This window comes from Micromys minutus, assembly GCF_963924665.1.
Source record: "Micromys minutus genome assembly, chromosome: 17".
NCBI lineage: Eukaryota > Metazoa > Chordata > Mammalia > Rodentia > Muridae > Micromys > Micromys minutus.
Genome location: NC_137952.1, coordinates 42,596,821 through 42,614,289, shown reverse-complemented (window position 1 = coordinate 42,614,289; position 17,469 = coordinate 42,596,821). Strand labels below are relative to the sequence as shown.

The 17,469-nt window shown below is 39.8% G+C and overlaps 1 protein-coding gene across 2 annotated transcripts in view; it reads right to left on the bottom strand.

Moving 5' to 3' along the window:
• Positions 1-816: 816 nt before the first annotated feature.
• The window catches only part of ANKEF1 (ankyrin repeat and EF-hand domain containing 1), a 64,316-nt gene continuing 47,663 nt past the window's right edge, over positions 817-17,469 (bottom strand). Inside the window, exons 8-13 of one of the 2 annotated variants that reach the window (XR_013975392.1) lie at positions 13,001-13,823; positions 11,202-11,428; positions 9,341-9,501; positions 8,336-8,473; positions 7,253-7,470; positions 817-1,798 (exon numbers count right to left, since the gene is read on the bottom strand). Coding sequence is in view for 1 of the 2 variants with exons in the window: in XM_080931483.1 (XP_080787609.1) it covers positions 7,312-7,470; positions 8,336-8,473; positions 9,341-9,501; positions 11,202-11,428; positions 13,001-13,823 (1,508 nt within the window). In the remaining variant the exon portion in view is untranslated. Of the gene's footprint in view, positions 1,799-6,957; positions 7,471-8,335; positions 8,474-9,340; positions 9,502-11,201; positions 11,429-13,000; positions 13,824-17,469 lie in introns of those variants that run through there. The other variant, XM_080931483.1, reaches the window with a different exon arrangement.

Below are 17,469 nucleotides of genomic sequence, written 5' to 3'. Positions count from 1 at the left end.
TTCCATGAGGCAAAGGAGCCAATAATGTTCTTTACCCAGCCTGTACTAGGCTGTTTAGATGTTGAGTACGCAAAACTATGAACCAAAGAGTACACTTTTCTTTAGCCAGCCTGACTCCAGTACTTCATGACAGTAACAAACAATATTTAATAATGTATGTGCTTATCTTCATGGTCAGTGATTGTAAAAGATGCTCCAATAAATACATGCCTGAGCTCACGCATATTTTGAGTATCATATATACCGATCCCTAATAACTAAAGGTAGACCATAGAGTGCTGTGATTATAAATCTTATGTTGTTTTATGGTTGTTTCTGCATTGTCCTACTGTTATAGTTTGGGTTTTATTGCTATGAAGGGATAGCATGACCACCTCAACTCATAAAGAAAAACATTTAATTGGGGCTGACTTACAGTTTGAAAGCCTTAGTCCAGTGTCATCATGGCAGGAAGCACACTAATGTGCAGGCAGACATGATGCTGGTGGAGCCAAGAGTCCTACATCTTGATCTGCAGGCAGCAGATGGAGCCTGTGAGAGACACTGGGCATGGGCTGAGCATAGATCTCAAAGCCCACCCCTGCGGCGGAACACTGCCTCCAACAAGGCCACACCTCCTAATAGTGCCATCACTATGGGCCAGGTAAACATGAGTCTATGGGGTCATACCTATTCAAACCAGCACATCTACTGTATCAAATGTTTCATCTATATTAAACCTTATAGAAATCCACACTGCAAAATATTTTAAGCATTATAATCTTTAATTATTGGGGTAGTCTCCAAGTATGGTTTTGCAATCCATTGCCTGATGACTTACCAGTGTTTGATGCTTTGTAAATAAGAGACATCTCTGGGTTCTTTTGAAAGGAGAGTATATCCGAGGATGTGCGTTATGAAGAGGAGGTTAGGGAGGAAATCTGCATCACCAAGTAGCCCAGATTCTAAGAATAACATCCATTGGTACTACCCCTAGGAGTTAGGACAGGGGATAGTACTTAATGGAACACAAGAGATGGATCATCTGGTAGAAATATGGTGTGGCTGTTAGATAGAAGCTGTGAAGTGAGACAGAGATAGACTCAGATATTGCCTGTGATGGTACTGAAGGCAACAGGGGAGAGAGTATTATCCTGGATTTCCCACACATCCCTTGGCATTTTGTCTCACACGGGATCTCCATTCTCTGAATCTTTCTGGAAACCAGATGATACAGAAACCTGGGAAGTACAACCTGGATCAGTTACTCCTTGTAAAGAGCAAGGAAAATGCTTAGGGATTCCATTGCCAGCACTAAATAGTACTAAGTAAATGAATAAAGTTAAATGTGTGCAGAGTTAGGGTTGCTGGCTGCCTCAACATTATGACAATGCTAGCTGTTGACAGCATAGAAGGTTTAGAAGTGTAGGATGATGTACATGTATGATATATAGAGGTCCCTACCTATGTAGGATTGTATGGTCTGCCTAGCTATTCCTGTGATGTACTATTTTGATGAATTCCCCCCTCTGGCTGACTATTTAGCTGTGCAGTGTTGCTTTGGCTGGGGATCCATTCAGACATCTTCGGGATACTTTGTATGTCGCTTATTTTATTTTATAGGTTGATTTCATTAATTCCTATGAGGAAAGTTGTATCTTTCACTTCCTTAGTCAGGAGCTTGATACTGAAGCCTCAGGAACAAAAGACCATAATACTCTCTCAGTTTAGAGGATCGGGGAGCTTTTCAAATCGTCAGGTAAATCACTATAATCTAGGGGGATCAGATTTGTGTATCAGCTTCTCTTCAAAGTCTTACCTACGAAGACAAAAGGGAAAGGTATCAGCATTAGTAATCCCGAATAAATACGCAGGCATCATGCACACTAAAGATTTACTTGGGATAAAAGAAATCCCCAAGACTTCCAGAATGCAAACAGAATGTTTAGTTCTTCCTTGTTATCCATACATGGCGAGATGTAGTAATTACTACCAAAGGATCTGAGGATGTTATTGTCTGAGCTTCTTTGATCTGCATGCATGTCCCGTTTACCTTCATTTGTAAATTTCCCCTAGGATCTATAAGTTAAACAATCAGAAAGTCACAAAAATCATACAATTCATGAAAATGGTTAACAAAAACCCAAGAAAGTTCAGTTGGCATCTTGAAATTAGTGTCTGTGTGTAAGGTATCTTAGCTTCCCCTCTCCCTTCCTATACCCCTTTCCTTCAGGACAAGATATGAGTTTAGTGGGTCTTGTGGGCATCATTGTGGCTCCACATTGAATATCTTGAATTAAAAATTTAATATAAGTTGCTAAACTAACTTTACTAGAGCCAATTCAGTTGCTCCTAGTAGATGTAATCTTATCCCAGAACATGGGGAAGAAATCATCTTTTGGTCTCTGATGTTTATACTTTCTAATGTCTAATAATACTGAAGTTTGAAGAAACAGAAACTAGCGATGGGATTTTGAGTTGTGTTCTTCTAAGTAGCTGCCAGATGAGTTTGCATTGCTGTTCTTGTTCATTGTTCAGTTTTATTCTTAGTGGTGAATAAGACAAGTATGTGAAATCAAATTCATGTGAAAGAGAAAGCATGATATGCAAAATGACCTTAAAGAATTACCTTCTGCCCTAAAATGTTTCAATACAGAGCTCACATTGGTTGAAGCTGTTGCTAGTATCCTACCCAGGTTCCCTTTGCCAGCTAACCCTCCCACCTTGTGCCGGCTAGACCATCCTGAGTTCAGCTGATGAGAGAAGGAGCTCAAAGCTCTCTGCAGTTGTGTACTAGATCTTGAGTCCCCCAGGCTCCATGGTCCAGGGATCACTGTGAGGGTGAACACTGCAGTTATGGGGGTGGGGCATATGGCACGAGACCATATTTATGTCATTGCAAATAGAATCAGAGAGAAATCAGAAATGGGAAGGTGTCAGGGCCAGACATCACATTCAGGGACACAGTCTCATAACCATCTTCCAATCACCTCCCAATAATCTATGTAAATGATCTAGAGGTCTCAGGAAATGTTCTCAATGACATGCATGTTGGTGTGCCCTAGTTGATTGATTAGGCCCTTCTTCCGTGATAAAGGTGATGATGAAGAGTGACTCTCATCTTTCCTGGTAGGAGTCCCTCATCACCCAGCCAGTTGATGGTTGTGAGGTTTCTCTCCTAACCAGGATCTAGCTAGTGTCTGAAACTGGAGGTAACAACCCAGCCTCTCTACTGGATAGAACAACCTCTGCTGGTACAAGCCATCCTCCTTAGTGTCACATGCCACAGACCAGAGCCAATTCCTTCTTGATCTCACATCCTTAATTTTTTTTCTCCTGATTCTTCTTGTCCCTCTCTATGGCCAGTTTCATCTGAGACCTTTCTGTCTACAAATTACTTGAACCAGAGATCTTGACTCAGTCTCTGTTTCTATGAACCAGTTTAATCTATAAAAATACTTAGATGCTAGAGGAAATCAACTTCCAAATACAAAAATTTTAAAAGTAAACTCTTGGGCCACTATCTGCTGAAACCGCCACTACTAGACTTAGTACTGATGTCTTATAGCAAGTATGATTTCCCCATGTCTGATTACTAGAAAGTAAGCTACATAAAGAAGTGCATGTTTAAGTCACTTAAACTAAGAATTTAACTCATCTTGCCAGAGGTGAGCGTGGGTTAGTGAGCTTTCATTGCCTTGCTTTTCATGTCTCTTCCTTTTGCCTACTTTGGTTTTCCTTTCTGCCTGATGGTTAACAGTGAACCATAACTAAGTACCAATATATGTGGGCACAGGGCTGGTTGTCCTGAAGGTTGTTGACTCATCTGTCTGGTTCCTGTGAAGCTGCCATCTAAGGTCACACAACTGAAACAGACACTCCCTGGCTACTGGTACTCATCGAATAGAAATAAAGATTCAAATCTGAGTCTGTGGAGAAAGCTTGTGCTTTTACCCACATGTAAAATCCATGGTGTAAAATCTGAAAAGCACCTTGTACCAGGCCATGTACTATGCACAGTTTCTTCATTCTCTCTAGAATACAGTTATCATGGCTCCCATGGAACTGCTGTTAGCACAGAACGACTTTTCTTCACCCCTTAGCTGGTGGGGATTAAAGGTGATTCAGAAATCCAGATACCCAGATCTTTTGCTGATGTTCTAACCACCCACTTCCCATCCCCAGGAGTTCCCCTGCTTGACCTCTTTCTCTTGCCTATCCGGTGTCTTGCTCTGCCTCATGGGTGGTCCCTTCTCAGGTTACTTGCTCTTCAGTTCTTGACTCAGCGTCCCTGACTAGGAAAATCTCTAGACACTTTGATATTCTAGACCTGTGTGTATCAATCTTTGGGCTTTTAAAAGAACAAAATCATTTATTACAAAGTACACCATTTTCATTGTTATAAAAATAGAAAATACAAGTCAGAATAAAATGGAGGCTAAAATACAATTTATGCCCCAAAGCCCCACAAACCCAGAAACAACTAGAAAATTTCCATTGACACATTGCATAATTAAAAGCCCGAGATGTTGTATAATCTGTCCCCCCCCTCGCTCTCTCTCTCTCTCTCTCTCTCTCTCTCTCTCTCTTTCTCTCTCTCTCTCTCTCTCACACACACACACACACACACACACACACACCTTTCTACTCTAGTTTTTGAAGGTGAGACCCAGCTCCCAGCTCCCGTTGCTGCTGCTGCTGTCCCTAAAACACTCGAGGTAACAACGTTGATATATTCTTTCTCAGAGTATTGGAGGGACTCCGACTTTGCTCTGTTTAGTCTTAGCATTAAACTCCACTCAAATATCTTTCAAACACAGTTCCATCTTAAATGAATTAAGCCATTAGAAAGAAAATAAGCATTTTGTATTTCATATGTACAGAAAGAATATTAATTAGGACTGGTCTCTTCTCAGTTTATGTTTACAAAGGTGTCTACGCATCAATGATATTTAGATGAAGATCTGATACAGGGCATTCAGTTCTCTTGTTCCCGAATGAATAAGTATTTCCTTGCACATTCAAGAAACAGAATCCTGTAGATACATCAGGAGACATATTTGTTATTAGTGGTTGAATTGTAATTCTTTCTGCTGGCATAAGAAGGGACAATTGGAGAGTCAAGCTAATCAAATGGTGTTAGTAACTGATATAGATGAGAGAACCTTTAGGCTCAGCACCTGGAACTTGTGAATAAGACTAAAGAACGGCAGAGTAATAGCAGAAAAATTAAGTGTATTTATATGCCCATATTCTTGTTGCCCCATGGTACTAAGTGGCATTAGAATTTAAGATTTTTTTTTTAATTAAAAGATTTCTGTATTTGAGTGTTTCACCTACATGAATGCTAAGTACAGCATGTGTGTGCTGTGACTTTGTTGGCCAGAAGAGGGCAGTGGATCCTGGAACAGGAATTACACACAGCTGCAAGCTGCCTGAGCTGGATACTGAAAATGGAACTCAAGATGTCTGTAAGAGACACAAGCTCCCAAACACTGAGCCACTTCTCCAGTTCAATAATTTGAGATTTATTAATATATCTACACAATGTTATACTTCATGTGTGCATTTAAGATAATGTAAATGGAAATATTTAAAAGCAATTTTAAAAACCAGAAAAAGGGGAGGAGAAAGGGCACTTGGGAGACACAAACAACTTGTTTGGAAAATTAGGATTTCAAGAAGAAAAACAGAAGGTAGGAAGCTTGTGGTGATGTTTATCTACACAGCTACATGTGGCATCTTCGTCATATTTGGAGCTGTAAACCTTCGCTGGAAAAGAGACCTGGAGTAAATTTGCTGGTGTTTTTCCTGCTGTAAAAACTGAAGATAGAAGAGGAATTTATGGCAGATGAGTAATCAACTTACATTTGGAGTTGTCTCCACAGAACAGCCTTTCAAGTAGGAAACAAATACGTGAGTACATTCTGCTTAAATTACCAAGATTAAGGGAGAAGAGAAAGTCTTAACCATCAGAGGCAAGACATACATTTAAGGAACGGAAACATGATCTCAAATATCATAATATTATTAGTACTTATCCCATAAGGAATCAGTCATGGATATTAATTATAGTGAGTCAAATTCATAAACTTACATACTTTCAAAGACACTCCCCAAGACACAAGGCACAGTATGCTGTGTGACATGAACTTCCCACGTTCTGACTTCTGGTTAAAGTGGAACTGAAGCATGTGCATGTCACATTCTTGCTATTGTTGCTTCAAACATAGTGTTTAAGTCTGTTCTTGGGACAATAATATGACAAAAACCAAGGGATATTTGCAAAACAACTACCCTGTATTCTTAAATAGCAGCATTTCAAAGATGTCTTATTTTTAAAAGGGAATCAGGCATTAAGCTTAAATCCCACTGGGCAGATAGAAGGTTTCATGCTAGGCTCGTTTTTCCCCTAATTCCTTTATCAGTTCTGATGCAGGATTTCTTAAATCCATCTTTATTCTTTGGTTCCCTTTCTCCAAACATATTAAGGGAGTGTGATATCTCTAGTCATTCTTGTATAGTTTTTTAATATTTGATTTTTTCTCAAATTATCAGCTATTGTATGAACACCATTTCAACGAATTCTTTGCAATTTCTCCAAAGTACAGAAATTTTTATTTTACAGTAAGCAGAAGATATGGGAATTTATCATTAAATCTTTTGATAGAATAGCTCAGGTTATTCCCATGGTTTTTGAGTATTAGTTTGGGCCCTGTAGCTACCTAGAAACAGAGAGAGGTATATTTGGGAGGGTGTGTGTGTGTGTGTGTGTGTGTGTGTGTGTGTGTGTGTGTGTGTGTGTACCTTAACTGTATCCTAGGGCTCTAGGGTTCAGAGAACATATACTCTTCAGTCACCCAACCAGAAGGCAAGAGTCCAACATCTGCTTTGCAATCATCTGCCTCCATACTGCTGAGATTACAGGCCTGTTCACCTATGCTAAGTTTTCAATTTTTGTAGTGTGTCTACATTCAAAATCATGATTGTTACTTTTCCTTTTAAAGTGTGGTTCTGGGGGTTGATCCCAGGGCTTTTCATGTGCACTAGAATTATTTTTTATAAACACAGTGGAGCACATCTGATAAATTTTTGAAATATTTGCAACTGTCATTTGGCCTCGGAATTTATACGGATAACCTGCCATTCATTGTAACATGAAAGAGAACTGCATGATACAACTCTGGATATTCATAGCTGTTACAGAAAGAACTGGCCTTTAATAACAAAGTCTTAATGGGTGAATTGCTTTGGCTTTGATGGAAATACGTACTTTCTCCAAACTCTGCCTCTGGGCCACAGAGCACTTCTCCAGGGAGGCAAAGCCCTGACTTAGTTCTTGAGTAATGCCTCCATTGCCTGAGCTTTCTCCATGATGTTCTTTTGGAAAGGCATCATGAAGTCTTCAAAGTCTACCTCGTAGGTGAACCTCTCCCTCCGAAGTTCCCTCTTCCTGATCAGCTCGGCTGTTGTGGCTTCAGGACTCCAAATCTTAAACAGACAGTCAAAGTTGAGGCAGTTGTTATCATGAGGGCCAACAATTTACACTCTCACACATTTTTGTTTTAAAGAAAGCACATGCTAAATTAGCACTCTGTCCACAAGTTACAGCTCCACCCTAAGACCTCTCATAGTTTCACCCAGAACTATAAAATACACATCAAAAATGTACTCCTTGTGTTACTCTATCTCATGACCCTGGTGGCTATGTGAACATCACTATTTCTGGTGAGACCCTTCCAGGAACAGAGGTCAGAAGTGCTCTTCAATTCACGTCATCTCGGGGCCAACTGCTGCTTGGTTCCATGGATACCAACACACAAGATCAAAGGAATTGGGAAGTCTAATGTAGAAGTCAAGTTGTTTTTGTAACAGAAGGCAGAGAGTGGCTACTTATTCAGCATGGCTTGATGGGTACAGGAAAGATGACTCTTTCTCCCACAGATGTCTCCACCTGTTTAAGGGCAGGTATTCTGGGAGATTAGTGGGTTCATTCATCCTTGACAGTAGAAAGCTTCCCAGATGTTTTGGTAAGGAATAGGCTCTGAGAAGTTACAATACCAAGTGTCTATAGGTTATATAGTCTATATGATGGCTATATGGATGGATCTAAGGAATACTGTTAACTAAAGAAGACTCCAGTCCCTTGAGGAGAATGGAAATACTAGTGTAGACATAGCAACAGATGGAGCCAGATTTTGGGAGTTAACATTTGGTAGGTCTCACTAAGAGTAGTGTGGCCAGGGAACACCACTGAGAGGCCATGGACACTGACATTTCTTCATATGGCCTGTGGGGTCAGCAAATGACAGTATGCTCTCTGATGTGTTATGGAGGCTTTTCTCAAAATGCTCACCCTTTTAGGAATAAATGTGATGTCAACTTTCTTGGTGAAGCCGCTGGTAATCAGGGAATTGAGGTAAACCACGCTGTCCCTGTGTGACTTCTTCTCCTCTGTCACCGCTGGCACAGTGTAAAGGGAGGACAGCGTTTCCTGGACAAACATTTTAAAAGAATAAGTTGCTAAAATCAAATGTCCAGGAATACCTGTTTCTCTACATTTTACTTGTAGAGTAAATTGATAGAGAAGGAAATTGATAAAATGTGAGATAAGATAGAATGTTATAAATACTGTAGCTCAAGGCATGCCTTGTTGGACTTCACCTATTTCGTCCTGTTGGGGACAGATACCATAAGATTTTAAGGTGCCTATCCATGACCTATGGCTATTCATGATATGAATATTACTAAAAATGATAATGGTGTGTTCAGTAGGAGCAGCAGTTGGTGAGGACCCCACTGCCACATTAGTCTACAGTCAGAGCTCTGTCCCTTCTGCCCAGTCCCTTTCCCCATCTCATTCTCTGAGGTCTACGTTCCCCAGCCCCCAATGTGATGGCATTAGGTCTTTTATTGCTTTACTCTCATTGCCTGGTCTCTGCCTCACAAGGCTCCAGTTAAGCCCGTATTCCCCTAAGGAAGCTTCCCGCTTGGGAATGCACTCCGACCATCCTTACTAATAGCAATTTCTTCTTCACTGTCTTTTCCCTCTATGTTTGGGGCATCTCACCAACTCTGTAAAATCTGGGCCCATGGAGACACAAATTGAACATCAGTTCTTTTTCAGTATCCTAATCATTTGATTGAATCATTTGTACTTCCTGTGGATTCTGTTTATGATAAATCCTGTGTAGAATCTTCAGTAATAGTAATTTTCTTGCTAGACGTGTCTTTATATTTACTGCCAAAGGTTCACATACCATGCTACTTTCCCTTGTACACAAGCATAACATAACACCACTGCTGCCCCAAGAGCTCAGGCATGTCCTGCTACTACTTGGTAGCTTCTTTTTGTCTTTACCTCTTCTTTCTTAACATCTGTGCCTTCTGTCTTCAGTTTAGGAAGCTTGCCTTTCATTTTTTGACTATCTGTTGGTTTAGGCAAGTTATCTAGTTTTTCTTTTATCATACCAATGATCCGATAATCAGCATATGCCTTTGCTATATCCATAGCAGCATGTCCTGTGGCAAAGATAAGCAGACAGCTAAAGTCACAATGAGCTAGTTTAATGATAGATTATGTCAGCATGTTACCATATGGTAGTGCAAATTCACAGAACATGATACATATTCTGCAGAGTGGACCTCACCACCAAGACCTAGATTTCAAGAGTCATTTACTAATACAACTTATTTCTTAAATCTTTTGAACACGTATCCTAACATGTGAGTGATAAGCATTAAATTACATTTTGAATATTAAATTGGTTGTCATTTCCACCCTCATCCCCACCATACATTGTGTATGTGTGTGTGTGTGTTGATTTTTTTTCTTATCCTTCCTTCTATGTTGCAAGAACATAAATCCTGCAGGTGGCCTTATTCTTAGGTATTATTTTATTTTACCTCCAACATCACCAGGCAATTCTAAATACCAATGCCTTAAAACCAGTGATGATACTACCCGTGATACAGGGACAACTCAAAGGCTGCTGATGTACAGAGCCTAAAGCAGTAATGAGTCCAAAGTAAGAAAAAAGACACCTCCAAATAGTGTTGGACCAAGTGTGTTCTAGAGCTATGAAGGCCTCAAGATACGCGTTTGTCCAATATTAAAAGTACATCAAGGTTTACAACCTCTAGATGGCCAGTAATTATGGCATAAGGATTTTAACTGTGATAATCTAAGTGTGACCTGAAAAATGCTCTGTGTTAAGGACTAGGGACAAGAAACTACTGCAGAACTAAAATGTGGATAAGTACTTGAACAAGGCTGACTCCACTAGACATACTAACTGGACAAGAGAAAGCAGGAGGCCTGGGTCCTACACAAATATCTACGCGGATTCTGAGGGTGAGAGCAATAGTGTTCCTCGGGAGAGAGCACACCCATTGGTTAACCAGTACCAAATGGTCAGCCTTGAAAACATAGACACACAAGTAACATTAAAGGGACTGGGCAGGTTGTGTTTATTTGTTTAGGTGTGTGTGTATGTGTGTGTGTGTGTGTGTGTGTGTGTGTGTGTAGCAACAAAGAAAAAGAGGTTGTGAAAGAGAACAAGGTGAGGTGAGTTGGTTTAGAGGGAGGGTTTAGAAGTAGGAAAAGGAAGAGAAAATGATGTACCTTTATTACAATATCAAAAATTAGAAACAAAACTGCAAGGATTTTTAAAACACTCTAATTTTTTTCATTTAGTTTTTCCATCAAAAATAAACTTTTAAATGCACTGGAAATTATTACAGTTAATAATGGTATTCTAAGTTCAGTGTGTGTAAGTAAAAATATACTAATTTTATACTATGTTTAAAGATGTAGATTATCAAATATTTCTGTCATTTTGGGGTTAATATGCATTGTACTAAGGTGTTCTTTAGCAACCATCAGATTAAAGCATACGCTAACGATTAGGGTTGTAGAAAGAACTTCAGCAATGTGATAGAGAAACTTTCCATCACTTCTACCTAGTGAATAAGAAAAAAAAACCTTTGGGCATGTATTTCATGGTTCCAAATGTTTTTGTTTTAACTTTCCAAAACTACCAGCCTTTAAGACTACAAACGTAAAGAAACGAGCCTTTAAACCAATGACTGGGAACTGCTAGGTATCAGAGAAATTTCCCCACCATGTAATAAAGGCTCATGTCTCTATAAGCACAAAAGCAATTGGAATTTACAATCAGTTCCCCTTTCTTGCCCCCAGCATCAGCAACACGGATGCGTACCTTTTCTGTTTTCAATCTGGAATTTGGCCCCAATATCGAGTAGGTATTTTACAGTGTCCAGTCTACAGCTTTCAATGGCTCTGCTTAACGGAGTGGAGTTGTTGATCGATGTGGCATCTATTGCAGCCCCGGATTTAACAAGAAGCTCGACGATGTCTTGCTGGCCAGCATGGCATGCAAAATGAAGTGGCGTCCATAGAAAATTATCTGTTGCATTAACGTTTGCCCTATGTAAATAACACAAATACAATAGTTAAGAATTCTGGTGGTTTCAAACATCAGAAGCTAAAGAGTCAAAGTAAGAAATTTCATGCAATTTTAATATTAAATTCTCAGGCATAAGAGCTGTGTGAAGAGTCACTGTGCAAGTGTTCTAAGTGTTGGTATACTTTTATATGCTCCCCAATACTTTTGTTTGGCATTATTGAGCAGCCTTAGCTAAGCAATAAACATGTATAACAATATATAAACAATATATAATATATGCACAATATATACTAACAATACAGACATATATTATTTATATATATATGATTGTGTGTGTATATATATGTGTATATATACACATACATGCATATAGTAGGAGCAGCAGTTGGTGCCACTGCCACATTACTCTACAGTAAGAGCTCTGTCCCTTCTGCCCAGTCCCTTTCCCCATCTCATTTTCTGAGGTCTATGTTCCCCAGCCCCCAATGTGATGGCATTAGGTCTTTTATTGCTTTACTCTCATTGCCTGGTCTCTGCCTTACAAGGCTCTCCAGTGAAGCCCATACTCCCCTAAGGAAGCTTCCCACTTGGGAATGCAACACATTGTGTTATGCAAATATAATACATATTGTTTTATATATTGTTGAGCTTGGAAAGTGGAAGTTACATTTTTGCAAAGCCTAAAAAAATCAATAAAGTTCTAAATCTATTTCAATGAAGATAAAAGCTGGGCAAAAAGATAAAATGTGAATTATTCTCCTTTATGTCTACTTTCTCTGCATGTTCTGAAATTTAAATGAATATTCATTATTTTAAAATCTAAGTACTGTGATGTATTATATAAAAGTTTAGTTTTTATTAGAACTTCACTACTCAAAAGCTATTTTTATTTATATGAATTACGCAGATGAGTATCTTTGCCATATAAAACTGAAACAACACCATATGTCTTTCCTTGAGTGTGTGCAATAATTGAGCTGATAAGAGCACTGCATATTTAAAATTATTTAATCATCAATGAACTTAGAGCTGGGTCCTATTAGAGCCTATTAGAGCTTGGGGAAACCAAGGCATGGAAGTGTTCTAAACTTGCTTCTGGTCATACAACGGTGGCAGAAATAGCAATTAAACCCAGAAGTTGTTTTGGTTTTAAGAAATAAATGAAAAGACCATGTTTTAAAGATCTTCATACATGAAGATGTTCACTTCTCTTGAGAACTGGAGAGGTAGGGATGTTTTCTGTTGCCGTGGTAGTCTTTCTGCTTGTATTTGCCTCATCCTCCACAAAAATAAGAGGCAAATTAAAAAGTGACTCCACACCAGCTCACCAATTAGGTATGATCCCAAGGCAAAGCCAAGTTGCCCAATCCCTAGCTTGAGAAGCAAGAAATGGCAACTAGAAGACATCACCACCCCAGATTAAAACTGTGGGTTGTCACTCTGTTTATCTTGGTGGGCTACTGTCTCTGTGCATCCATGATCCCATACCCTCCTTTGCCTGCATCCTCTTTTCAGATGCATTGGGCTGTTCACTACAAAGGGACCAATAAACACCAAACCTGAAGCAAAGAGCCAAAACCTGAAACGCATACCCCCTTTCGATAAGAAACTTGGCCACATCAACGTTGCCGCTGGCACACGCTGTCATTAGGGGGGTCTTGTAAGTATTGTCCTTCATATCCACGGGTATTCCTGCTTCGAAGGCCTTTTTCAGAGAGGCCAGTTCTCCTGCTTTGGTGATAAAATTAATATTTGCAAAGACCTTATTCGGATCATCAATGTACCACTCAGAATCGTCCTGGATGGGGTGCTCGGGTGGATGGTCCCGATTGAACCTGTTACTGTCAGTGACATTCTGGTAGGTCTCAACCATGTAGTAGGGTGGGCCCCCATCTGGCCGCCTTGGAAAGGCGTTCTCCGGGATGGTGCAGATGGGCAGAGGCAAAACAAACTTGCCTTTCCTTGGCTTTTTGCCCAACCCCTTTTTCTTTTTCTTAGGCCCGAAAGAGCTCAAGACGTAAGCCTTGCTTAAGTATCTGGTACCCTTAAAGAACTCATTGATGTTGATCCCGCCTCCTTTGCTTTTTTCGTGCATTTGAGCGATGGAAAGCAACTGCTCTGAGGTGGCATACTCTTGCCTCTCCTCCAGGGTCACCACGAAGTCATCTCTGCTAACTACACCATCGCCCCTGTCCACGAAGCTAAAGGCATCACGAAGGACAACCTCGTGTTCTATGGACCAGTCGTGCAGCCGGAGGGCCCAGAGTGGGTTAGGATTTTTTGCTCCTGGCTTAGCAAGTTTAGCAGCAGTCCGCTCTGCTCGACGTATCTCTTTGCTAGCAGCTTTGAAGCCTCCATCTTTCGCCACAGCTCGGGGTGTTTTATGTTCCAAATTTTTCCATTTCAGGTCGCATCCTAAAACAAAGAAGCATCACTGTTAAGAGTATGCCAAGGTTATCTGTGTGGCCTCACAAACGAACACTCCCTGCTATTTCCTTCATTTCGTGTAGTCAGAAGCTAATTCTTAAAACTGATGTATAAAGAACATACATAGCTATGTGTAACTACCAAAACAATCAGCAACTTATTTTCCTGAGAGCATCATTTGAGTGCATTCAAAGTCACAAATTTACAGTATGTATCTGCTCACCAGTATCCCTGGAGATAGACAACTTAAAATGAAGATGTTTGAAACAAGTATCAGTGGACTATTTGCTGGGGAGCTTGTGCTAACAGGGAAAAAGAGAGAGGGTTACTAAGAATATTCGGAATCCAAACAGCTTAGGCAGGTCTCCTTCGGTTCAGACCATAGCAGGAAGCTTACTTCTTTTTTAATACGCTTTTACATGCTGAAACAATATTTCATGTTTTCTCCATTAATTGAAGATAACTTATTCTAACTTGCTGTTCTGCATTAAGGTCATGGGAAGAATCTTAGCAGCTGAAAAAAGAACGAATTTCTTTAATGAAAGCTAAACATTTCAGACTTGTGTTTCTATACAGGATAAATATTACATTCATTACTTTAACTCCTTAAAGATAAAAAAATTTAAAAGTCTGCGCATTTCTAATTATATCAGGGAATGCTTATTACTACCAAGAAGGCTACAATGTGTTGTGACACATTAAAATATATTATATAAATAGGTCTGTCTATTAGGACTGTCTTCTGGTCCTTAATCTAGCTGAGGGCTGGGCAGCTCTCTTGCCACCATGATGTAATAGAAGCAGACACACACGATGGGATTTGAAATCTTTATTTTTTAGAAGAAAAACAGATGACAATGGTGTTTGCTCTGCCAGACCTGGGGGTGCAAGGCATGCTTTTTCTATGTGTTGGGGAGAGCAGTCACCTAGAAATATAAGCAACCCTTCTCCCTCAAAGGAAGTAGATGAAAGAAGAAAAAAAAAAAAAACACCAGCTCTGGTTTTCAATTCATTCTTTGTTGGAATTGTCAAAGATTTGTATTTATACTAAGGTTAATAATATTAATAGTAATAAAAAACTCATAAGGGTATGTGATAATGGCTTTTGCAAGTTTGACCCTGGATGGTTTGGAGAACTGTCATTTAATTAGAAGGAGATGGGACAGTCCCAGGAGAAATCCACAGCATGGTAATGCCACAGACACGCTGATGCTTTCCTGGGATTCTAGATCCACCAAACCTTTCAAGGCAGTTCTTGCATGTCCAACCCTAACCCTTAGAAAGCTAAGAGATTTCTAGGCCCACTTTAGCTTGCCCTGCTAGTAAGCAAACCTGGTGGTTGTAAGACTTGCGTTCCCTCTGTTCTTGTCTGATACTTCCAAGAACTGTACTGATCTCAGAGCACATTCAGACATTTGTTTTACGGAAACATCTTAGGAATCGCCCAGGAAGATAGACGGTCTCTGTATCACCAGCTCAGGCCACTGCCCATCACCCAAGCTTCGGCCTTTGCTTCTCAGGGCCACATCCCAGCATTTTATCCTAGGAAACTTTGTCATTTGTCCCAGCAAGAAATCACTCAATATATTAAGGATGCTGACTGAGTCAGTCTTGAGACATTACTGACGTTTAGAAATCTACAGTGTTAAAAGTAAACATGTCAGAAGAAAATGTTGAGAGTGACAGATTTAAAAATAAGACTAATTAGACAGTTTGCTGGGCAAAACTTGCATATGACAGTTAGGTTATTTGTTATAACAGTTTCTTTCTGGGAGAGCTCTGAGCTTATACAAGTAAAATCAAGTCAGCAATGCTATTAGTTATAAGGGCCTGTCAGTCATGTACATTCATGACTCTAAAGTTTATATGTAGAGGGCAGGAAAAAAACATATTTTTAGAATACAATTGTATGGATTTTTTTCCTAGTTTTTATAAACTAGAAAAAATAAAATTCAACAAAGCACTAATGGATTTCTACAGAAAATAGAGTTCAGGTGTGCACTCAATCCATGGGTATCTTGACCAGGGTGCTTCTGTGCTGTTCAACATAGTGACTTAGTATTTCACTGTAACAAATTTGCTAAGCTGTAGTCTGCTTAGATAACTTATGTTTCTCAATGGTGAGAAGATCTACACATTATGTTTGTTTACATTTTATGTTTGTCATACATCTTTTTGCTTTATTTTATTTCGCTTATAACTATGAATCCCTCGGAAATATTTGTTTCAAATTTGACATGCACTTTAGGTAAGATAAAATTATTTTCAATATTTATTTTTCTCGAGATTGAGGTTGGGACCATTTGTTTGTTTTACATTATTTTATTGGATATTCTCTGCATTTACATTTCAAATGTTTTCCCCCATCCCTAGCTTGTATCCCCCCTCCCCGTCCACTTGCTTCCATGAAGGTGCTCCCTCTCCAAATCACCCTCTCCACCTCAATGCCTTGGCATTCCCTATACTGGGAAAATGCACCTTCACTGGACCAAAGGCCTCTTCTCCCATTGATGCCAGACAATGCCATCCTTTGCTACATATGCAACTGGAGCCATGGGTCTCTCCATGTGTGCTCAATGGTTGGTGTTTTAGTCCCTGGGAGTTATGGAAGGTTTGGTTGGTTGATAAGTTGTTCTTCCCATCAGGTTGCAAACCCTTTGAGCTCCTTCAGTCCTTTCTCTAGCCTTTTCACTGGTGTCTCCGTGTTCATCCAGATAGTTATCTGCAAGCATCCTCAACTGTATCTGTATGATTCTGGCAGAGCCTTTGATCCTACCAGTATTTCTTGGCATCAGCAATAATACTTGAGTTTGAAGGCAGTCTCTGAATGATCTTTTCTTCAATCCCTGCTTGTATATTTGACCTTGTATTTCCTCCTGTGAGTGTTTTGTTCTCTCTTCTAAGAAGGACTGAGGCATCCACATTCTGGCCTGCCTTCTCTTAGAGCTTCATAAGGTCTGTGAATTTTTTCTTGAGTATTCAGAGCTTTTGGGAGCTACTATCCACTTATCAGTGAGTACACACCATGTGTGTTCTTTTGTATCTGAGTTACCTCACTCAGGATGATAGCCTCTAGTTCTATCCATTTGCCTATGTATTTCATGAAGTCATTGTTTCTAATAGCTGGGTAGTACTCCATTGTGTAAATGTACCACAACATCTGTATCCATTCCTCTGTTGAAGGATATGTGGGTTATTTCCAGCTTCTGACTATTATAAATAAGGCTGCTAAGAACATGGTGGAGTATGTTCCCTTGTTGTAGGTTGGAGCGACTTTTGGGTATAAGCCTAGGAGTGACATAGCTGGGTCTTCAGGTCTCATTATGTCCAATTTTCTGATGAACTGCCAGACTGATTTCCAAAGTGGTTGTATCCTTTCTGGATTGCCATCGCACAAACAATGGAGAAGTGTTCCTCTTTCTCCACATCCTTGTCAGCATCTGCTGTCACTTTGATCTCAGCCATTCTGACTGGTATGAGGTGGAATCTCAGGGTTGTTTTGATTTGCATTTCCCTGATGACTATTGATGTTAAGCATTTCTTTAAATGCTTCTCAGCCATTTGTCTGTTGAGAATTCTTTGTTTAGCTCTGTACCCCATTTTTAATAAGATTATTTGATTCTCTAGGGTCTAA